Source organism: Sinocyclocheilus rhinocerous, unplaced genomic scaffold, assembly GCF_001515625.1.
Source record: "Sinocyclocheilus rhinocerous isolate Xijiao unplaced genomic scaffold, SAMN03320098_v1.1 scaffold24, whole genome shotgun sequence".
Lineage (NCBI taxonomy): Eukaryota > Metazoa > Chordata > Actinopteri > Cypriniformes > Cyprinidae > Sinocyclocheilus > Sinocyclocheilus rhinocerous.
The window spans coordinates 2,510,409-2,534,265 of record NW_015647124.1 but is presented as its reverse complement, the minus strand read 5'-3'; the positions used below and the strand labels follow the sequence as shown (position 1 = coordinate 2,534,265).

General features: G+C 36.9%; 4 protein-coding genes across 5 annotated transcripts in view; 2 read left to right on the top strand and 2 right to left on the bottom strand.

Annotated features, from left to right (window-relative positions):
* Positions 1-257: 257 nt before the first annotated feature.
* On the top strand, positions 258-5,174 carry tmem101 (transmembrane protein 101). The gene is made up of 4 exons (XM_016513376.1): positions 258-447; positions 691-871; positions 2,569-2,715; positions 4,409-5,174. The coding sequence occupies exons 1-4, from the start codon at positions 317-319 to the stop codon at positions 4,715-4,717; spliced, it is 768 nt and encodes a 255-aa protein (XP_016368862.1). The 5' UTR covers positions 258-316; the 3' UTR covers positions 4,718-5,174.
* A 1,070-nt stretch (positions 5,175-6,244) lies between these two features.
* LOC107708918 (slit homolog 2 protein) lies at positions 6,245-9,484 on the bottom strand. Its single transcript, XM_016513279.1, has 2 exons — positions 9,016-9,484; positions 6,245-7,313 (listed from the first exon to the last, which is right to left on the bottom strand). The coding sequence occupies exons 1-2, from the start codon at positions 9,286-9,288 to the stop codon at positions 6,528-6,530; spliced, it is 1,059 nt and encodes a 352-aa protein (XP_016368765.1). The 5' UTR covers positions 9,289-9,484; the 3' UTR covers positions 6,245-6,527.
* Positions 9,485-11,425: 1,941 nt separating this feature from the next.
* lsm12b (LSM12 homolog b) lies at positions 11,426-20,746 on the bottom strand. 2 transcript variants are annotated; one of them, XM_016513374.1, is made up of 6 exons: positions 20,542-20,746; positions 18,378-18,511; positions 15,853-15,962; positions 14,550-14,676; positions 14,433-14,476; positions 11,861-11,935 (listed from the first exon to the last, which is right to left on the bottom strand). In XM_016513374.1, the coding sequence occupies exons 1-5, from the start codon at positions 20,711-20,713 to the stop codon at positions 14,465-14,467; spliced, it is 555 nt and encodes a 184-aa protein (XP_016368860.1). In that variant the 5' UTR covers positions 20,714-20,746; the 3' UTR covers positions 11,861-11,935; positions 14,433-14,464. The 2 variants fall into 2 exon arrangements, with proteins under 2 accessions (XP_016368859.1, XP_016368860.1); XM_016513373.1 differs by lacking the exon at positions 14,433-14,476 and having other exon boundaries at positions 11,426-11,935; positions 20,542-20,744.
* Positions 20,747-21,770: 1,024 nt separating this feature from the next.
* Positions 21,771-23,857, top strand: part of g6pc3 (glucose-6-phosphatase catalytic subunit 3) — a 3,878-nt gene continuing 1,791 nt past the window's right edge. Inside the window, exons 1-5 of the mRNA XM_016513278.1 lie at positions 21,771-22,152; positions 22,971-23,077; positions 23,193-23,283; positions 23,364-23,482; positions 23,561-23,702. Of these exons, the coding sequence (XP_016368764.1) occupies positions 21,935-22,152; positions 22,971-23,077; positions 23,193-23,283; positions 23,364-23,482; positions 23,561-23,702 (677 nt within the window). The 5' untranslated portion in view covers positions 21,771-21,934. The remainder of the gene's footprint in view (positions 22,153-22,970; positions 23,078-23,192; positions 23,284-23,363; positions 23,483-23,560; positions 23,703-23,857) is intronic.

The window sequence follows — 23,857 nt, the reverse complement described above, 5'->3', positions numbered from 1 at the left end:
TGAATAAAAATGTATTTAAGCATTTATTTGATATTTTTATATTCACATTATTACCCCTTTCTATAGTTTTCTGTTTATTTATTTATTTGCATAAATTGTACAATGTTAAACATCTGCATTTTGAAAGAAAATGAAAATAAAAAAGTGTAACCTAAGTGTAATTTGTATTTATATTAAACTATACTAATATTCATTGACATCTACGACAACAGTTCGAAGACGAATCGCTCTACTGATTCGTTCAAAAGATTCGATTCAAAACAGCGATTCATTCACGATCCCTAGGAAGGAGATGATACTTCCGCCATCCTGAGCCATGGCTGCTGCAACCCGCAAAAAAGCCCTGAGATTTTTCTCTCAGTTCGGAGCTTTTATCCTGACCCGGTTCGGCTTCTGGAACTGCTTCAGCATGTTGATGCTGTTCGCGGAGCGAGCGGATGTGAAACGGTACGTGAAAAAACCCAACTAAATGCTTGCAGTGACACAGTATAAACACGTGACATGCAGCAGTTTAACAAAAGAACATTCACAATGAAAGCGTTCGTGTTTTAACTGGATTTGGCAGTGGTGTTTGCGCATCTCAAAGAGTTGACAACCATAGTTTCCACTGCTTTTAACCTTATGAAGTTGGCCAAATCTTAAATGTAGCTAATATCCATTGACTTAAACAACTGTTTCTTGTCTTTTTAGGAAGCCAGACATCCAGGTGCCTTACCTGTACTTAGATTTAGGAGCTGCAGTGTTGTGTGCCAGTTTCATGTCCTTTGGGGTGAAGAGAAGATGGTTTGCTCTGGCCGCTGCCATTCATTTGGCCCTCAGCACATACGTGTCCTATGTGGGCGGACAGGTCCATTATGCAGACTGGTTGAAGGTAAAAACATACAGTTTGGTTTCATCTGAACAAAAAGGAATCATTTTTGTATAACTTGTATTGTTGAAGTGTAATATCTGTGTTATTGTGGCGCCAAACAGAACTGCAGAAGTAATTACTGTGCCTTATAAGTATTTTTGTAGGCCAACCTGTTCACATTGCCCTGGTTGCTTCGACAAAAACCCAATAGTAATTTTTTTGTATTGGCTTTTGAATTATTGCAGAATTATTATTTTTTTTAGTTCTTATGCACCATGATAAGCTTCACAAATGAACACAACTTTTATGAGTTTTAAAGCCTAAATCCATCGTCAAAGTAGTAAAAAATCTAAACATAGGCTATAATTGAACTATACCAAGGTTGCATGACTTTAAAGGGGTCATGAACTGCCTTTTTTATTAATGTGATGTAGAATCGGTGGGCGGGGCTAAACTGGCAGTGATGTAGAAGCAGGAGTTGATCATCTTCTGCGGAGGCGGGGTTTAGCCACACTATAGAGCCTTTCGCACCGCTTTAGTTCCAGAACTAAATGTACAGTACTAAAGTACTGGGACGATGTCCATCTATCGCTGTTCTCCATACTTGCGAAATAAGTTGACACAATGTTTACAGTATGTTTACACGGCGTTTTAAATCATGGCGGGTGAGGGCGTTTTCGTTCGGCCAATCAATGTCTACTTGCGTCACGGCTAGTACCAGTTGTGCTGGTTAGACCCTGCTCCAGAGTAGGAACTAATTTGGGTCTCGAAAAAGGCAGTCCGGTACTAAAATCACACCCAGTTCCGGCGGTGCGAAAACGCCAAAAAGTGGGTAGTTCCACAACTAGTTCTGGTACTATGAAAAGGTTCCCGTGGTGCGAAAGGCCCATATTACATCATAAAGTGTCACATTCCACAACCTGTCGTTTTGGCAGATTGGCTTCAATATAAGCTGCTTTTAGATTAATGGGAAAGTTTTGAGTTCTGAAACTTACAGGATGTTTTTATAGAACAATGACCTCTTCTTATATGTCAAAAGATCAAGGGAATTTAAATTTCTCAGTTTGTGACCGCTTTAATTTCTCCCAAGTTTCCGAAACTCTTTCAGTCTGTATTTAAATACAATTTCCCTGTAAGTTTGAGTTAGAATAGTTTGCACGAGTGTGATTATGAACACGATTTATGTCGTAGAATAAAACATGAAAATATCTTGAGCTTGTGTTCACCACAGACCTCACAGAAACTCATTTTTAAAAACCCCATTGATTTCAGGACGATGGAACCAGAATTGCTAAAATGCTTGTGTCCAGGTTTTGGCCTACAAAAAACACGTAGTCCGACCTCAAACCACTCACACCATTGGTTAATGTGTTGTTGCTAACATGGAAATTAACCTGTGAATTTTAACAAATTACACATTTAGTTGTTGTTCTGCTTTTGTTGGTTTTCCTATGTCTCTGACTGCTCATGCAAATCCATTTTTCATATCACGTCCACCCAAGAGATTAGCCATCTGCAATATAGTGTTATATAACTGCCGTAATATCTCTCTTTGATCATAATACAGCGGTCAAAGGAAGCTTTGTTGGAATGTCAATCATCCATTGCTTGTAATTCGATTCTGTTTTGAGGAAATGTAGACAATTTAGATTCATTCATATGAATGTGAGACCAGCCACAGCGTTCACCTCCTATGTATGTATTTATAACCGCCGCAGGTGAGGATGTACTCCAGAGCCATGGCCATCATAGGAGGGTTTCTGGTGCTGGCCAGTGGAGCAGGAGAGGTTTACAGACAGAAACCTCGCACACGCTCACTGCAGTCCACCGGACAGGTCTTCTTGGGGATTTACTTGATATGTATGGTGAGTTTGTTCATTTCATCACTGCTAGTCTCACAGAAACAGATCAGACAGTGCTGTAGTTTGATCCCCACAGTTATGGAAAACCTAGGGATATTAGGGAATTTTAATATGGTGATTTGCAGGCCTGGAAAAGCTGTAGAAATAAATTAAACTTGTCAGTTGTAAAATATGTTATAAGATAAAAGTTGCTCTTTTAAATACTATATGTATGCATTTAACTAAGAATATATAAAATCATTGACATGGCTCACTAACTTCAATTAAAGGGTTAGTTCACCCAAAAATGAAATTCTGTCATTAATTACTCACCCTCGTGTTGTTCCAAACCCGTAAGACCTTCGTTCATCTTCGGAACACAATTTAAGATATTGTTGATGAAATATGAGGGCTCTCTGACCCTCCCATAGACAGCAAGGTAACTACCACGTTCAAGGTCCAGAAAAGTACCAAGATGATCGACAAAGTAGTCCGTGTGACATCAGTGGTTCAACTGTAAAGTTACGAAGCGAATCGTCATCACGCCGGATCTGGGTCAGCGTTGGCGCCGCCACACGCTTGTGTCATGATACTGTCGTGAACGCGCGTCCAAAGTGACGCAGTAGAGACGAAAATGCGGAATAAAGTTGTTATTTTTGTTTTCTTTGCAACAACACGAGGGTGAGTAATTAATGACAGAATTTTCATTTTTGGGTGAACTAACCCTTTAAACACTACTTTAATGTACAGTAAATTAAGCATTATTAATTCAATTAAAACGAATTAAACCTTAACTAATAAACTTATTTTGTAATTTTAATATCTTAATAGCTGCAGCTTGATATATGAAATAATAAATAAATTTGTTCAATTTTGATTGAGCGGTCACAAAATATATATATATAAAAAAGGTTTGCATATGTGATTTATGTTTTATCATATTTGATACATTAGGGTTTTATAATTTGTATAGTATGGTGTAGTGAGAATATGGAGGGGAAAACACCATTCAGAGGCCCAAAGTGAGCAAAAATATGCAATTTGGTGCAGATGTTGATATTTACATGGCCAGAAAGTTAGATAAAATTCTAATGCTTGCAACATAAATCAATGAGACCTTTATAACAGTATAGCAGACTACTTGCATAAAAATTATTTAAACATCAGTTGTCACTATATCTCTCAATAATGTGTCTAAGATGACATTTAATGCTTAGTTTTATGAGCAAAACATAACTGCAATGCAATAAAAAGATTGAGAGATGAACAAATAAACATTCCTCAAAAACATGCTTTTTCTAAAAAATGATGTATAGATAATTAAGTAAACTTAAGTTGCTTCAGTCCAGTAACTGTTCATCTTGAAATATTAGTAACAATATAAGTTATCCTTACATTTATTTCAGTAAAGATTTCACAGCAAAAAGACACGTGAAGCACGAGCTGAAGGTGGACGTTTGTACAATTACACTAAAATAACTTTTACTTGATTTAAAAAAAAAAAAGAAAAAAAAAGTCTGAACTATCAATCAGAAGACAGAAGGCATGGAAAAAAAAGTCTGAACTATCAATCAGACGACAGAAGGCATGGAGCAGATTGTGTGCAACAGGTTTCTCAGCAAAGTTTTGATCATTTAGAGGCCTTAGAAATGTGCATATTAAATATGAGACTGTAGACTTTATAAGGTTAACATCACTGACACTATTTCCCCTCCAGGTTTACTCACTACAGCACAGTAAGGAAGACCGGCTGGCCTACCTGGACCACATTCCTGGTGGTGAGATCACGGTCCAGCTCCTGGTGGTTGTGTTCGGGGTGTTAGCGCTCTCCTACCTCTCGGGCTGCTATGTGCGAGTGGCTTCCCAGATCCTGGCAGTTCTGTTACCTTTGGTTGTGCTGTTCATTGACGGCAACATAGGTTATTGGCACCGCACCTGCCACGTGGAGTTCTGGAACCAGATGAAGCTCATCGGGCAGAACCTCGGCATCTTCGGAGCGGTGCTTATTCTAGCCACAGACAGCTAAAGATACAGGGACATGAGCTCTGTACAGGCAGTGCTTAGGACAAGCATGTGTCTCATGGAAGCATTTGCTGAAGATAAAGAGAATAATGTGCTGAAACTGACAGTGCACTCAAAGGTATTGAGGATACAATTCCCAGCTTGCTCTGGAATCTGCAAGCACAAAGTCTTCAAAAGACTGTTTACGTTTCGTTTGTTTCCATTTTTAATGCATTATTTAAAAATTAAGAACGACTGAGACTTAAATGTTAAATTAAAGTTGAATGGTGAATTAAGGGTAGTTTGGAAACACATTATTGTCAGTTTTGATGTTCTTAAGCTGTATAGTAATGTGGGATTTCCCCCCCCCCCATGTTACTGACATTTAAAATGCCATTGCATTTTTTGCTGCTTGTATTTAATTTGCATTCCTTATACAACTTCTATAAAAGCATCACAATGTCAATTAAAAATGTTTTGTACGGAACCTACAAAATCTTTTGATTATTGCGTGGCATTTTTAGATGGATGGATGGATAGAAGAACGGACGGATGGATGGATGGACGTATGAACAGATGGATAGACGGTTGAATAGATGTATGTATGAACGGATAGATAGATATTGATAAAATATCATCACTCAAAGTGTACAAAACTTATACTAAAGCAATAGTTTAAAATCTAAGTTCTCTGAACGACTCGGCAAATAAATTGGTCAACAAGAAAATGATGGTTCAGAACACAATACTGCATTATTTACTAGAATCCACTTATGCATATTTAAAGTAACTGAATAAAATGACAGGCCGTCCCCAAAGGTCAGGTTGGTGCTCCCGGTATTGAGTTGCAAAAGGTAAACAAACCTTCTCTGTGGCTTTTCATGCGTCATTCAGCTTGAGATCACTACTGAACACTTGAGTACTGACACACAAACTCTAATTTCCTTTAGCAGGTTTTCTACAATTAGCAAGATCAAGGGATGACAGAGTTCACAAACAAGTAATGCAACATTGTTCAGAGCAAGGAAAATATCCATATTGAATTCATATTGATTAGAGTGCTGCAGTGAGGCTATATTTTTGTATAGGCCAACATGGTTCCCTCATCAAAAAATTTTTCCACTGGCTTTTAAATAAGCTCTTTTACAAACAAAATTTTACGATTCATGCACTTTTTGTTCTGCATGATAATCTTCAAAATGAACAACTTTCATCAATTTTGAAGCCCAAATACAATTGCCAGAAAGCTAAACCTGGTTATAAAGGAACTACACCACAGTCACATGACTTCAACATCCCACCGTTAAGCTTCTGACAACTTTTTCAGTCTGTATTAAAAAAAAAAAACATTTTCTGTAAAAGTTTGAGTTTGAATAGTTTGCAAGAGCACAATAATATAACAAGACAGATTTAAACACTTGTTAGCAACCGCCTTTTTCAAGACATGTAAAAGCATTAAGAAAATCACAAGGGGCTATTACTGATGTATTTTATGTTGTATAATAAAATGTAAAAAATATCTTGAGCTCGTGTTCATCACGGACTATTTCAGGCATTTAACCAAAAAAAAAAAAACGCATTCAGGACAAATGGAACCAGAAGTGCTGAAATGCTTGTTTTTAGGTTTTGACCTACATAAATGTATCATCCCTGCAGCACTCTTATATTTTGATGAAGAATGACCATTCATAATAAGACTAGGAACATGTATTGGGAAAGTAAATAGGTTCAGTTTTGATTTCACGTTGAAGTGAATATGGATATGTACTACATGCACAAAAATGAAGACCTGTTGTGTAAAATAAGACTGTATTGCTAACAGCTGCTGACTTTCTTCATTTGTGAGACTCCCAAGGCATAGGATCGTTTCCTTGTTTTTCCAGGTTCATTTTTTGCTTCTTGCGCTTGCGTTCTGCCATAACCAAGGCGCCCACCACAGTGACCATCACAGTTCCGGTAATGATCAGGACAGTGGCTGTTTCTGCGATACACAGCTGACTGTGCATCAAACCCAGAGATGCTCCAGCCACTAAGAGCGGAGAATGGCACGTGATATTCATGTAATCGTCCACGTGGAGATGCCTGACATGGAGTATCTTAGTGAAGACGCGATGAAGTTCACAGTCACACGTCCAGGGGTTCTCCGACATCTGCAGATGCGTGCTGGGCGTCTGAAGGTTTAGGAACGTCTTAAACTTCAGGCTTCTCAGCTGGTTGGCTTCTAAGTTCAGAATGCTGAGGGTTTGTAAGGGGGCCAGAGCTTCCGTTTCAATCTTGGAGATATTGTTGTGGTTCAAGTAAAGAACTCCAAGGCTTTGTTGCATGGTGAGCAGGCCTCCTTGGAGGACTGTCAATTGATTCCATGCAAGGTTAAGGTGCCTTAGCATGGTAAGTCCACGAAATGCCCCAACTTCGACAACCTGAATGTGGTTGTGACTGAGATCTAACCTCTCGAGACTTTCTAGGTCCTCCAAAGAGTGGGACTCAAGGCGTTCCAGAGCATTGTGGGAAAGCTTGAGATCTTTAAGAGTGGTCAACCCTTGACAGAAATCTGGAGGAATGACACGGAGCTCGTTGTAAGCCAGGTCCAACTTTTCCAGGAAGGTCAGAGAGGAAAGAGCCTGGAACAGAAACATGGCACGTTCAACTAATGATCCTGTAAAGCTGCAATTTAAAGACCAAAGATATAAGTAGAGGAATACATTTTGAATGGACAATTCACTTAATTCTATAATCGTTCAACACCCTCATATTGTTCCAAACTTGTGTGAGTTGCTTTCTTTTGTGGAACACATTAGATATTCTGAAGATGTTTCAAATGTTTTTGTCCATAAAATGAGGGTGCAATACAACATTAGACACTTTCATTGAGTGAGCAAAAACACTTAATATGCATTTTTCAAAATGTCTTCTTTTGTAGTCCACAGAAGAACCAGAGAATAACCATTTTGGGTTCCATTTTTTTTCTTAGTGTTTCCAATAGGAAGAACTTTTTGCAGAATGGAAAGATTCCACTCTTATTAATAAAAGGTTATTTATTTGGCATCAATGGCTCCATGCAGAACCTTAAACATCCACTGGAAAAAAGGTTCTTTATTGGGCATCTATAGAGTGCGTGCCTAATTATTATGCAAGTTGATATTCTGGTCATATTTTTTTTCCAAGCACATTTGACCAATTCCAAACCATATCAATCTAAATAACTACTATTCATTTTGTCTTTAATCATTTATAAATGATATATAATTGTCTGTGAATGATGGAAATGAAAAAAGCCTTATATTCAGGTGTGCATAATTATTAAGCAGGTTTTCTTTTACAGATAAAATGAGCCAAAAAGAGATTTAACTCAAACTGAAAAGTCAAAAATTATTAAATGGCAATGAGAAGGATGCAATACTAGAAATTGCAAAGTTAAGGCATGACCATAGTAGAGCGAAATACTCATTGGGTCAGCAAGGTTAGAAAAAAACTGGTGGAGAAGAAAAGACACATTAACTGCAAAAGAATTAAGGTGAAAGAATTAGGTGTGAAACCATCTCTTTTTGGCTCATTTTATCTGTAAAAGAAAACCTGCTTAATAATTATGCACACCTGAATATAAGGCGTTTTTCACTTCCATCCTTCATAGACAATTATATATCATTTATAAATGATTAAAGACTAAATGAATAGTAGTTATTTAGATTGATGTGATTTGGAATTGGTAAAATGTGCTTGGATATAAAATGATCAGAATAACAACTTGCATAGTAATTATGCACGCACTGTAGTTCCATGAAGAACCTTTAACATCCATGGAAACTTTCTACTCACTCTTTAGTAAATAGTGAATCTTTTTAGAACTGTTCACTAAAAATTTCTTTAGGGAACCCCAAATGGTTCTTTTATGGCATCACAGAGGGAAAAAAAACCCTGTTGGAACCTTTATTTTAAAAAGTGTATAGTGGGAAGTTTCTTTAGATTATCAAAAAGTTCTTCACACTAAGAAAAAAAATGGTTCTTTTAATAGCTGTTGACTGAAAGGTTCTTTGAGGAACCAAAAATATTTATTCTATTGTATTGTTGTGAAAACCCCATATTGGGGAAACCCCACCTTTCTTTTTAAGAGCGTAGAAGAACCATTTTGGGTTCCCCAAAAACCTTTCAGTAACCAGTAATCTCAAGAACCATTTTCCATATATATAAAATAAACTTTTGTGCAATTCAAAGATTCCATGGATAAGGCTTGTTCATGGAGCCACTGATGCCAATAAAGAATCTTCACTTTTAAGAGTGTAGATGGGAAAATACATTTGCAAAGACAAGCAAAACTGAACGCACCTTAGAATGCACCACCTGCATGTTGCTTTGTGAAAGCAGAAGGACCCGGAGAGCCCATATCCCAGTAAAGGAGGTACTCCTCAACTCCGACAACTTATTCCCACTGAGATCCAGGAGCCATGTGCCATGTGGAATACTGTGGGGAATGTGAGTGAACCCTCGGGATCGACAGTCCACCAGCTCAGATGCGTCGTAACAAGAACACTGATGAGGGCAGAGCTTTGAGCTCCCCACGATGAGGAAAGTGATGGGTAAAAATACGATGCAGAGCATCTTCAACACAGCTCAAAGAGTCTCCATTCAAAAAAAGAAAGAAATGGTTGTAGACGTTCTAGATTAACAAGCACACTGGTCTTGTTCGTCCTCAGTGCAGAACCCTCAAGTTGAGCTGAAAAGAAGTAGAGTCAACTGGTATATTTGGTGCATTTATGATGCCTTTTCAAACAGCTTGCAGTCTGAGATCTACAAGGATTTGTGGCTTGGCATGAGAAATCAAATTATATAAAGAGCTCCAAATCCTTTAATCCGTTTATAATTTCACACAGTCAGAATAAGAGTTATTCGCTTTTATGTTGGTCAACTTTCTTCCTGGACAGATGTGCATAGATCAAATTTCTGTGAAGGCATTCATTCGTGCTTATAGCAATATAGAAATTACAGCTCTAATTGTACTTACCACAAGTCGGTCTTGACGAATATGGAGTCACTGGTTGAGCAGAAACAAGCCTTAGTCATATTTCCTTAACAAATTCCATCAGATTTCTACCCTAACTTGAAAACTGAACAATATTACATTGTGTATGGTGTACACCTGCACCCTTCGTTCTTGCTTCACCATTTAAAAAGAAACCCGAAGCTAACACTTTAAATTCTGCACCTGGATGGAGAGCATCTCACATGCAACCCTGCTTTGAAGTCTCTGAGGTCGACTTCAATTTATCAAAGCACACTGCATCACTCAAGAAACAAGAGTACTTGGTACATACTGAATAATTCATTGAACGGTCCATCAATTTAGAAGCAGGACGTGTAGTCTTACACTTAAGCATATGCGCTCCTCTAAAGATCTCAATAGAAACCTCAAGGAGCGTCTTACACCATGTTAAATCTTTGACGTGTACTACATTGTGGTTTTAGAGATGGAAACCGGTTCCAGCGGTGTGAATGGAACAATGTGTATTACTTACAGTAATAATCCAACCTTTATCCTTAATTATTCAAGATCAAGACCTTTTCACACCGCCATAATAGGGTCAAGGGAAGTCAAAACCCTTCATAATTCACATAGCAGTGATAAATAATTCATTGAAACTCTGTTTGTGTAATTAACCCAAAGGCTGTCAGCAGTCTGTAGCTAAAGATATTTTAGATATGTGACTAGTAAACCATATTTTAATTACACAGGCACCTAGAATTACATTTCCTTTCTGATTTCTAAAAATACTCCAGGAAGAAACATGCCACTAGAGAATAAATGCTTGCTTTTGGCATAGAATAGTAGGCCTGAATATAATCTACACGGTCTACTAAATAAAAAGTTTAAAATATTATGGGAAACAAAACCTGTGTTTTTCCAGGCTTTATGAAGGTAAATTTAAGCCTTTTTAAAACCAAAGCAAATTTAAGGAATAAATGGAACACAAGGAACACACAATTTGTATTAGTAACGCTTCAAAGTTTTAAAACACAACCACTAAAAGATCTCCATTATTTTTAAATTCATTCTCAAAAAAATTTATATATCGAAGATATGATCTCTTAAGTAAATATATCTTGATTTAAGGATGTTTACTAAAGAAGCCATTTATTCTTTGCAGAGCATGCAACATGTAATGCCATGACTTTAATTTAAGACTGTTCTGATTTAAGACCTTTTTAAGGCCTTAATTTGTGTAAGAGCGAACGTGCTCATGATGCATGTTTAACTTAGCAAATTTTACTTTTGGCTCATATATCACATTTGAGATGCAATGACAAGAGTATTGCATTGTGGTATACTGGTTTGAAGAATGTAGAAGGTTATCCAGCTATTCCATGTACGGCTTACAGAACAGATGCATACCAATGTTGTTAATCTAAGGAACTCCCCATAGGAGCATTGTTGCAAAACAAACCAAACGTTATTTGATTAGAACCCGTAAAACAGTGTTTCAGCATTTAAACCAAAAATTTTTTTACCCCTTTTGCAAGCATAGTGTGTTCAAAGTTTCTGAAAAGCAACTGAAAGTACAGTATTACAGTCAGAATTTTTGTTACTTTTATTTTAGAAAATGTCCTTTGTAACCTGTGGCATCTGAAGTCACATTTTGTTTAAAATACAGAACAGACAGACAATTGTAGAACATAATCAGCCAAAAGAAAGAAAAAAGCATAAAAAGTAAAAGCTAACAAGCTTTTCTGACTGGTTTGATTTTTTTGACAAAATGGAATAGAAGGCGAAGGAGGGATGTAAGAGAGAAGAAAATATGAAAAGCTATTTCAGATGAAACACAGGAGGAGGAAGAAGGGGCAAAGAGGGGATAAGACACTGTAAGTTAGTCAAAGAAACTATGGTTTGTTTGATGGTTGGTGTTTTAAATTATCTTTATAAAGTCTAATTTAGAATGAACTCTTTTCACTCTCACGTTTTTTTCTTAAAACATTTTTGCTTTTTTTTTTGCCTTTTAAAATTTCTTTTGTTGATCTTCCAGACCCTAGGCCCTTGGTGCATCCACCCTCGGACTACACCGCAGAGGGGGAGAAGAGCGCTGGTTTCGACCAGCTGTTAGGCCCTTGATGCCCATGGTGCTCTCCCCAGATGAGCCATACCCCCACCCCCACCCCCCCCTCAGGAGGATAAAGACGAGTCCTTCTGTGTTTGCTGTGCTTGTGTACGCTGCATCGACTTCTGGCTTTCCACATCTCTAAAATGTTTCTCAACCTGAAAAGAAAGAGACAAGCAAGTCATAGTAAGTGATCAATATGAGAGCTGAATACAAGGAATCACCATCAGGCACTTATCCATCGATTTACTGTACTAACAGCCTATTCAGAGACAGAATTAAACTGATACATGCTTTCTAATGCAAAACAGCATAAATATATGTTTACAGGGCACTTGGAAGGAATAAGGAAAAATCTAATTCAATTTCAATTGATATTTATTTTAAAATTTACCAATCAACACTCAAATAAAAACTTTGTTGTATACAAACATTTCAACTGCACATAAGGCGGCTTTGATATCAACTTTTTAATTATATAATTCAGTTTGTGCTCCAATGTGTTGAAATTTTCCAATTTGTCAATTTTTCATGACAGATTTATTCAAACGGAGATTAAATATGACTCCACCAACAGGTTAAGTAAAATATAAAAGGAATACGTAAAATAGTGCATATATGAATGTATAGTAGGGTTGGGCCGATAGACGATGCCATCGTCCATCGCCGATGGCTGACAGACATCACTATGTTAAGCTGACATCGTGATTCCTTCGCCCCCCCCACCACCACCCCCTCTCCCACAATCTGCCGCATCCCAGTTCCGTGTTCGGAAAGGAAGTATACTACGGAAACCCTAAAGGGAATAAATAGCCTACGAGATGGGTGGATAAAAAAAAAAATATTTCAATTCTTTTTCTCGCAATTATATCATTGGGTAAGTATAGGCGACTGTATATAAATTGCGGGCATCAGGGAGCCGCTATTGAAACCGCTTTCGATTGCGCGCTCTCATTTTACTTTCACTTTCAATTTTGAGATTCGCGATCACAAGGACTCTATACTATGGAGCGGCAGAACTTACTACACATTTGACAAGATTAGATGTTTGTCATTGGTGCTCAGGATCTGCAAATCATTCGCCATCATCCTATCAGACATTTCTCCTTACTCTGTGTATGTGGTAAGTGAACTTTTATGTACTGTAATGCAACAGGGTACCGCGAGCAAGCGGCTAACCTTTTAGTGTCTCCATAGAACGCGTTATTTGTTTCACGCTTCGGGCACACCCCTAACCCCACCCCGCCCCCCGATGTCATCGTCCATCACGATGTTTCACTGTAGACATCGTCCGATGCCAATTTGGTAGACATCGCCCAACCCTAATGTATAGTACATAGGGCTGCAACAAAATTATTTTGATACTCGATTAATCTATTGATTATTGGAACGATTAATCAACTAACCGTTGATTAATCAGTAGGCTTTGATCGAACAATTATTACTATTGTACAATTGCAATTATTATACAATTATTTTTTACAATACAAATAAATATATTTGGCATACAAAATGAGAAGACAGGCAGAGCGACACTCTAAATTCAGCATGTAATTAGCCGTATGATAAAGTAACTGATTCATCATTCTGCCCAAGATCTCCTTTTAAAAGTCATATGGACATTGAACAAAATAAACATAAGTGATGACATTTTATGGATAAATTATTCACAACATTAGCTCTCTTAAAACACCTTATAGCAGTGGTTCCCAAACTGGGGGGCGCGGCAAGGCTGAGGGATAGTGTATAGTCAGCAGATTATTTTGCAAAAGAAACCTCTGCAGGGTGATAAAGACCACACGGTGTAATTTTCCCACTTATCATGCTTGCCTGATAAGTAAATAATTGAACGCAAAATATTAATTTGACATTTTAATTACCTCATCATGTCTCACAGTACCCGCTTGAGCGCTCCGTTATCAGTTGTAGAAGTTGTGGTTGAATCAGTAACAGACCACTAGACGGCGCGATTGAAGAATCATAGTTGTATTGCAGGGAGCCATGTAGAAATATAAACGAACGATGCATGGTTCTGCTCTAAGCATGTAAGTTACAAGTTTGTGAAAATACTGCCAGTGCCAGGTACATAAAGCAGATGATGAATACACAAGATTCACAAATACCAAAACAACGAGTACACGAGCAGTGCGACGTGACAAAAGTAAACAGAACCCAGTGACACGACAAATCCATGACAGTAAACTGATGCCCCGTTCTATTTCTAACGAACTCCAGCTCTCTGACAGAAAGGACAATTGGATTAGCAATGTTCACTTTGTCGCATCCAGTGTGGTGAAAAGACAAGAAAATATGACTAGGCATATCTCGCCCTCAGATTCACCAGTACAAAGGTGGGCAATGCATTTTATTGCACTTTTCCAACTAGAAAATACTTGTGCAGGGAAACATCTGACACGGAAATGCCAATTTCACAGTGATGAGAGTGTTTGATGTCACAAAAAAGCACTTGTAGATCAAATGGCGGCACTGCATCATATTATTTGTTGTCTACAATTTAGTTGTTAGGAGACTTGATTAACAATTGCCATTTTATGTCTTTTAAGCATCGACCAATGGAATGACTTTACTGTCAGGAGTCCGAGATACATTTGAAATATATTGCATTTTGAGAGATAACTTAAAAATGACTGCTACCTTTTGTTTTAATATTGTCCATCTTGTAAAACCTATGGATGCCACTGGAGGAGAAGGAGTAACACTGCTGAAATGAAAACTATACTACTGAATTGAAAGATACTGCGTGATACTCACAATTTTGCGTATATGACTCAGAGCACTTCCCTCTTTGCCTTTGCAGTTCTCCACCTGGTATGGTGGTGAGATTACGACGTCATCCATAACAATGATGTTCTTCTCCTGCCATTTACAGTCTTTGATGCTAGAAAACAAAGAGATCAAACAACAAACTCTAGACAGGCACACCAGCAACAACATCTAACATGATCAAATACAGATACACATTTTATGCTTCAATGTTTAGGCTTGATTTCTCAGTAAATTATTGCATTTATTGAAATCACAACTTGACCTTGTGCTTTAATTCAATCATCATGTCAGACCCCACAAAGGGAGACCACCTTGTTGAATGTAGACAGGGCTTGAATTTCGCCGTGGGATTGCACATAATTCTACCGATTCCTGCAGTTTCCGCACTTGTAATGCGGGAAATTCCCGTAAATATTTCCACGTGACTCTTGGGACAGATGACGGAATGCATCATTTCATCGCGACTACAGAAAGAAGTTGTGTTGCGCCTTATTGCGCGTAAACGGCCAAATACATACAAAATTATGTCAAAATGCCCAGTCTTGATGAGTATTCACGTAAACAGTCAATTTATACTAAACATTGTCGGTATATAGGCTATTAAGTGAACGTAACCAGTTGAGTAACAAAACTTATGTTAGATCTGTGCATGAGGTCTTAAAGAGACAGCAACCTAAATATACCTGCTGCTGTCTGTCATAAATGTTTATTTATGCATTGAAGACTAACCGGTGTTATTTTAACGTTAAACAGATTATTCAGTTTCTGTGGTATTTCTGTACCTGAATATTACGGTTATACCTACCTGAAAAACTTAAAGCACAGTTCATTTTAGTTGCATCTTGTTATTGTATTTGTTTGTGCCATTGCTTGTCATTTATCTGTTCTTATTTTATTACTAACTGTTTACTTGTCTTTTTTAGTTAAAATATATTCAATTCAGAGTTTGAAATCAAAGTTCTTTTTAAGTATCTTCCTCACAATATAAATATGAATCATCAACATTATAAATTGTAAAACACAAACATTTAGGTTGGATGATTGTAGTGTAAAAATGTCTAAAAAATACCCTAACACCGCCACAAATTAAAAAAATCCCCCCATAAGAGCCACCTAAAGGGGGAATTTCCCCCATTTTCCAAAACAAAATTCAGGACCTGGTAGAAGAAAACCATTTCTAGGCTACAGATCTGACTGCAGCCTTCATCTCGCATGCTTTTAAACTTCAGCCAAAAGTGTTAATCAATGCATTTAGTTTCACAATGTATGTAAAGTTGGCAAATCTTACGTTTTGTGTATAGTCTGGAATAATTGCTGGCCCTCGACTGACACCCCAGCACTGATTGCATAGGCTTGGGACAACTTGTCTTCCTTTTCTGTCCTTGCCCGATTGGCAAGCTGTGGAAAAATAAGTCAAAACTGTCAGATCTTCTCCATCTTGTATTATTTACCATCACATGTTCATCTGGTACATGATATGTGAAATTTTTTTTTTACAAGCCACTATGATTATATTTATGAAACCAACAGAGGTTTAATAGATGAAAAAAAAATGGAACATGCAACATGGAACAAATGCTTACAATTTAAAACAGCAGTATTAGCTGTCTACCAATTAACTGTAAAGCAATGCCGATGGCTGGATGTCATGAGTGTATAAACTGTTCAATGGTAAAAATGTTTCAAATGATGCAAAATCTGCAATAACATGTCTTCTGTGGTGTAGATAATGCGTGGCTATCAGTGATATTAGTAATGCTAAAAACATACTTTGCTGCAAACAAATGAAACTAAACTTCCCTTACTTGTGGCGTAAAAATTAAATTGACATACAGTCACAGGTGTGTATATATTGTCTATTTCACAGCATCACGGAATGTCATTGTCACAAAATGTCATTATTGTGTGTGTAACGTACCAAAATATATATCTGTTCCGTTTGATACGGATAAATGTATTACTAAGTGGACAAGTGTGACATGGAGTTTGGAGCACAACATGTATTTTACTTTAACAATTAATTTACGGTTCACTTTAATTAAAACCTATTATTATTAATATTCCTGAAAATTCCCATTGCCAGTTCAAAATATCAGTTTCTCTTTTTTGAGTTTTTATTTTGAAAATGTCACAATGTGAAGCTGTTTTAATTGCAGACTTATTGTCAAGAATAATCATATCTTTTGGTTTGTAACCAAATAAAGTATGGAAAATTAAGTAAAAGTCCATTTGCAATAAGAATTTGAACACTAACGATAACAATATTAGCATCCACACCAACAGACGATAATGTGTATTAAGTTGATGCTTTAAAGGCTTGAGTGTGAAAGTCAGACAGATTCTGAGTACAGAGTACACCTTAAGTTGAAGTACCAAGTTTTTTTAACAAGTACAATAGGCGTTAACATTAGAGGTCGACCGATTGATCAGTTTTGCCGATTAATCGGCACCGATAGTTGATTGCTGGAACTATCGGCAAAAATCCATGGCGATAGTTTTTCCAGGTTGCGTCCACTGCTGGAGCTGAGAAGCTCCGCTGTCATTATACAACACGAGAGCGGCCTCTAGAGGTGAATCACTGACAGCACGTGCTGTTTGTTTTGACACTGAGGCTGCTTCAGATGCAGATTTAAAACAGACAACGAAACTCTGTGTATATGGTAGGGCTGCACGATTAATCGAATGCGATTGTCATGCACATCTTGTCAGTAAAGCCGGTTCTGTGATTAGTAGTAAATCTGCATCACCTGCTTTTTAGATGGAGAAGCATTTACTACACAGAGCCGTAGTTCACTGACAAGCTACGCAAAAAAAATATTGCAGACGATATAATCGTACGATTATGAAATCGAAGAAATCATTCGCGATAATGACAGCGGTTTGCGTAGCTTCTCAGTGAACTACGGCTCTGTGTAGTAAATGCTGCTTCATCTGAAAGCACGTGAAAATACCACATTTAATAACATGCTTTTACTCCAAACTCACTTCATAACGTCAGTCGAGTGTTTGAAATAAATCCTTCTGTGAGATGATGTGGCTTCTTACACAGAATAAAGCACGCAACATATTTCATAGTATTCTAAGCAGTGATAAAGGCCGTCGATTAGCATTGCATTATAGATATACATAATAAGAACTCAGATAAACCATATATCTCCGTAGTCGTGTGTTTATTAGTCATGTTGAATCAATATAAGCATTTAAATCTTTTGTTTATTCAGGAACCGCTATAGGCATTTCCTGGGTTTCTTCTGCGGGGTGTATTTGGAGTTTCTGCGCGAGATGGAGATTTACTACTGATCACAGAACCGTGCTTCATTGAAAGATACGCATGACAATCGCATCTTTTGTCTAATCACGATTTCGATTTCATTTCGATTTATCGTGCAGCCCTAGAATACAGTACACTATAGTGCATATTTTCATATAATTATAAATTAAATAATGTGTTGTCTAAATGCTGCATTAGAAAGTAAGAACAGCAGTATGTTTGCTGTCAAGGCTGAGAGGACACTAACCTCTAACAGTTAAAACAATGTGACCAAAACACACACGTACAACCCAAATATTTTGTCACGATTGTTACCATCTATTTGCATATCCAGCTGGTCACAAAAGTAAGTTATTTTATCGCCGAATCGGTTTTGAAAATGACAGATACCGATAATCATAAAAATGCTTAATACCGGCGCCAATAAACGGTCGACCCATACCTTACCATGAATTAAAATGACTCATACTAGTATATAAAATTGTGACTGTACCACACACCTTTGGTTCTCAATATGATTTAAGCATAAAATGTGAGCTTACCTTGCTAATATTCAAGGATGCTAGAGGAGGAGGAGTCTCAGTGCGGTCATTAATAACATCCACATCTGAAACATAGGCTAAGTTAACCAAGATGACGTCACTGAGGTTGGGCTTACCGCTGGAGGAAGGACATTCTGGGAGGAGAACGGTTAAGGAAAAACCAAACGAAGACATGAAGTCAAGATTATGTCGAAAAAAAAAAAAAAAAAGACAAATAGCTAGCTGTTGAAACCTCTTTTTTTGGGAAATCAGCACTTCCTTCTGCTGCTCTGACTCAGTCCCCACAAGTTTAGATAGCAATTATTTTAAGGCCCATACACAAAGCAAGTAAAGAGTCAAAATAGAAAATATAACAAATGAGACCAATATGAGTAACTGGTTGAGCAAGCCAACAAAACATAAGACGGGGGGAAAAAAGTGACAAATGACAGGCTGAATACGTCAAAGAATCAAACCATCAAAGGTCACACTTAAGTGGGATTTCTAGATATATGAAGGTCAACCGCTTGTGTGACAAGCAGACTAATTCATTAATCACTATGAACAAGTCAAAATCAGACTCCATCTTTGTAGACACCAGAAAAACTCACAAACACACTATGGGATTTCTAGATATATGAAGGTCAACCGCTTGTGTGACAAGCACACTAATTCATTAATCACTATGAACAAGTCAAAATCAGACTCCATCTTTGTAGACACCAGAAAAACTCACAAACACACTCCCCAGATGCTGCTTAGCCATTCAATCTATCCTTAAATCAATGCATACTGTTATTTTATTCATGGATTTCTAAAGCCTCTAAATGATCCACATGATGAAAACTTTGCTGAAAAACCTGTTGCACACAATCTACATGCCTTCTGTCATCTCAATGATACTTCACTTAAAAAGTAAAGCGCCTTTTAGTATAATTGTAAAAAAGTCCACTTTCAGGTTGTGGGTCACGTCTTTTTGTAATGAAATCTTTTTTCTTTTTTTTTTAGTGGTAATCCTAAGAATAATTTGTCATTAACATAGCAAAATGAACATTTACTGGACTCAGTTTACAACCACGTATCCATACAAATTATTATTATTATTTTTTAAATCATGTTAAAATGTAGCAAATATGATCATCATCAGGCTTAAGATTTGTTCATCTCTCAATCAACATTGGATCGCATTGCATTATATATTTGGAAACTACAGAGCTTTGATCATAAAACCAAGCATTTAAACATCAGCTCACCAAGATTATTGGCAGATGTAGAGTAACAACTGATATTTATATCATTTTCGCTATATAATCAGTCTGTAATAAAGATCTCATTGATTTGCATTACAAGCATCAGACTTTCATTCACTTTTTGGTCTTATAAATATCGACAACTGCACCAAATTGCATATTTTTGCTCAGTTTGAGCCTATGAATAAAACAGAGGTGTTTTTCCTCCTTCCGGATGGGCTTAATATTCTCACAGCATTATCAGTATTGTATAAAGCGCTATACAAATAAAGGTGACTTGACATCATAGTATCTGAGCAATAATAGCCTGATGTAATATGATACAGAACGTGCAAACTTTAATTTTGATTTTTATAAATATATTACAGGCATAAAGCCTTAAAGACATGTTATATAGGCAGTACTTTCCAAAACATAATAATGATTTTTTTAAAAAGCCTGAATCTTGCACGCATGCCAGGTCACAGGGTGTCAACACTCGTCTGGTCTGATATAACTCATCTGAGAACAGTAGAGCTAGGTAGATACCTCATGTATTATGAGAAAACCAAGTGGCTGATACTCAGCCTGGCGTATTTTCCCTAAATAACACTTAATGAAAAACAAAGAATTTATATTGTGTTACATGTCCTGTGAGAGCTGCCATTATTGCACTGGAAAGACATTAGCTTAGCGCGCATGCTAATACTGTCGGTGGCGAGGACATGCTAATCAACACGCTAACCACAAACAACACTTCTCTAACACGTTTCCAACTATGAACCCACATCAAATCAACTTAGCAAAAAAGAACCCAAGCGAAAACAACACAGAAAGTAAATAAAGCAAGAACAGGCGTTGAATGAGGCGACTAGCGCACACATAAACACGCTCGCACGGAGCCTCAGTTCACAGTACGGCCGTTTAAACGCACATATGCGAGGAATAAAGGATACTCAAAGTCAACATCTTGGACGGGTAATCGAAAGCTACCACCTCTCCCTGCAAACGTTGGCCTAAACAGGTGAGGCAAGAGACATGGCTCCCAACACTGAAATACTCCCCCGGTCCAGGAGCCGCCATCTTCTCCGCCAGGGAAACCGGAGCGCGAGCTTTACGTAAACGCATGCGGCGGCGTGGCGGCGTACGACGCAGAGGCACGTCAGGTGACAGGAAAGGAACCAGTTTATTGTTTCTTTCTTTTTAAATTGCTTAGGAATAACAGTCAAATATAGAACAAAAAGTACATAGCAATATTTAACAATTTAGAGAATGTGAGATAAATAACATATATAAAACAGAATATAAATGCGGAATAAACAAGATTTGGGCAGTTACATGAATTTGGAAAGTTGTAGAATTTTTTTCTTCCATTAGTTTTTTTTTATTTTGTATTTTCATGTTTGGAAGGGTTTCATCAAAGCACATCTTGATAATGTTTGATAATGAGTTTTTTTTTTATTATTTTCTTTTTAGTTATTCTTGACTCGTGAATGTAAAACTTTGCAAAATAAATAAAAAGATTAACAAAATTAAAATAATTTTGTTTTTCGGAAAAGTTTGGGCTTGTAAAGAAAAAAAAACTTTAAAAGAGTCTATCTTAATATAATAATTGCTGTTAATAGTGTTCATCGTCTGTTTGATTACGTCTTTAATTGATTTTTCCGTACATTTCTGCCATATCTACATTGACTGACAGTCACCACTGATGAGCTACCACTAAATATTGTAGAAACTTAATTTGCTGTAAAGTTGCTTTGCAATGATTTGTATCGTGAAAAGCGCTGTACAAATAAACTTGAATTGAATTGAAAAAAAAATATCTTGTCCATTTTTAAAGTCAATCCAAAATAACAGAGAGAGAGAGAGAGAAGGGCAAATTCAGTATCAACTGATGTATTTACATCAGTACATTTATCACATACGGTGTGGATATATCTACTACTGGCCCAATTTATTATTACAGCACCATCTCTAACATTATTCTGCAAATATTCTTTGAACATGTACTCAATAAATATAAGATACAAATATAAAAAGTTTGTCCGAAGATCGAATGAGTAAAAGTATTTTAACAAGATTACGACTACAGGTCCCAAATATAACGAAATCTTACGTCTACATTCAAGGGATATCATTTAAAATATGCGTTTTAGTGAAGATTGTCCCACTGCGGCCACCGTAATAGCGGTAACGTGGAAGTTTGCAAAACAACACAACTGACAGATTACTAGCTGCAGGAGCGTCTTTGACATGCGCTTTAGTTTATGTATATATGAGCTGTAAGATAATAGTATGATGAACAAGGGATCTTAATTTTACTGGTTGACGTTTATTCATCTTCCTATAATGGAGACCATATACCGCCAAGGCGTTCGGATGGCGGAGGAGCTTCAGCGGAGAACGAGAAGCTACGAGGATTTCTGGCTAATTGCTTCTCATTTGGGAGACCCGAAAGCTGCAGTGCTCCTGGTCTTTCCTGTGGTGTTTTACACACATCGACGGACCGGCACCGCTGTTCTCTGGGTAGCAGCTTTATCAGAGTGGCTTAATTTGGTTTTCAAATGGTACGCATTGCTTTGCATCTTGGGATGTCGGAAAGCGAAGCTGAAATGAATGTCAGAGCAAATAATAGATATCTACATGTCTATAAGGAAGTTGTTATATGTAATATGTATATTAAATGATTTCTATTTTATTATTATTAGTGTTATTAGTACTGTTTTCATTGAACTGTATACATTTTTGTATACACGTTTGTAATATAATATAATACATCACTTTATGTATAATATTTATCACTTTAAATGCACTATTGATTAATAATCAAAAGATTATTAAATTGATATTGACACACACACATATATATATATATATATATATATATATATATAATGTTCCATGGAAAAAAAAAACATTTTAAATGCATTCAAAGTGATCATATATATGGGTCAAAGACAGGATGTCTCATTTTGGTGTCCGAATCAAATGAAATTTATAAATGATTTGCAAGTGATTTTATACTCACATAAAACATATTAAACGCAAGTAAAGTCTACTTTAATTTTTCAAATAACTGTTGTGAATATAACGTTAAAATATGGGTGAAATGATGTTCCATCGTCATTCAGTGTGACAGATATATTCTGACCTGTACTTATTAAAATATATAAAAGAATAGGTGATCGTACTACATTATTTCATTACACCAAATACACAAAATAATGTTCTTTTTAGCAGCATCATATGACCCCTTTAAATTATTAAAAACTTATTGCAGACAAATGGGTAAAACCTAGTAATATTTACATTATTTCTATAATAGATTATTAAGATTATTTTAGTTCTCAGTCACATGATTTCACATGTTGACATTTTGTGTTAGGATCCTGTTTGGCGAGAGGCCTTATTGGTGGATTGGACATTCTGGATTGTTTTCTAAAAACCCACCAAAAGTCCAGCAGTTCCTGTCTACCTGTGAGACCGGCCCAGGTAAAGCAGCAAAGTAAACCTCCTTATCACACATCACTTTACCTGAACCATTTCCGGATGTGAAGACATTTGAAACGAGCTGCTGACTGACCGATTCCTCGTCTGTCTCTCTCAGGCAGTCCGTCCGGTCATGCCATGGTCACTGGTGCTGTCTGGTGGGTGATCGTCTCTTTCCTGGCCTCCTTCTTTCACACTCGCACAGGCAGGTCTGTCTTTAAGGCTCTCGTGATATAATAGAAATGTTAGTTATTCATATGTAAAACGAACTAAATTATCTCTCTTACAGTAAGATATTAGCTGCAGTGCCGTATCTGTTGTATGCAGTATTTTTGGCATGTGTAGGCCTCTCTCGAATCTTCATCTTAGCTCACTTCCCACATCAAGTCATTGCAGGTCTTCTGGCAGGTCAGAAATTGTTATATTATATTATATTATATTAATTATATTATATTATATTTGTATCTTTATGCACTCTCTCCACAGGGGTCTTGCTGGGGATTTTTCTGAACAGGACTGTGCCTGAATGTCGCCCTCTGCTGTTCTTCTTTCGCTTCAGCTTGACTTTGCTCCTTGGAGCTCTTCTAATGCATGGTGCCCTGCAAAAGAGTGGGGTTGATCTTTCTTGGTGGGTACAGTGTTATATTGAGTAAATATTGTATGAAAACATTACATTTATTTAGTTTAAAACATTTATTTTCTCAATTTTCTCATTTGTTATAATTAAATGACAAATCTGTCTACCCCTAATCATAACATATTGGGCCTCAAACTGTCACATAT

Coding starts and splice junctions, on each gene's coding strand:
- tmem101 (XM_016513376.1), top strand. CDS start 317: ATGGCTGCTGCAACCCGCAAAAAAGCCCTGAGATTTTTCTCTCAGTTC. Junction 872..2,568: donor ATTATGCAGACTGGTTGAAG/GTAAAAACATAC, acceptor TAACCGCCGCAG/GTGAGGATGTACTCCAGAGC. Junction 2,716..4,408: donor GGATTTACTTGATATGTATG/GTGAGTTTGTTC, acceptor TTTCCCCTCCAG/GTTTACTCACTACAGCACAG.
- LOC107708918 (XM_016513279.1), bottom strand. CDS start 9,288: ATGCTCTGCATCGTATTTTTACCCATCACTTTCCTCATCGTGGGGAGC. Junction 7,314..9,015: donor TGCAGGTGGTGCATTCTAAG/GTGCGTTCAGTT, acceptor TTTCTGTTCCAG/GCTCTTTCCTCTCTGACCTT.
- lsm12b (XM_016513373.1), bottom strand. CDS start 20,713: ATGCGTTTACGTAAAGCTCGCGCTCCGGTTTCCCTGGCGGAGAAGATG. Junction 14,677..15,852: donor TTCCAGACTATACACAAAAC/GTAAGATTTGCC, acceptor TTTGTTTTCTAG/CATCAAAGACTGTAAATGGC. Junction 11,936..14,549: donor TGAGTCATATACGCAAAATT/GTGAGTATCACG, acceptor CTTTCTTTTCAG/GTTGAGAAACATTTTAGAGA.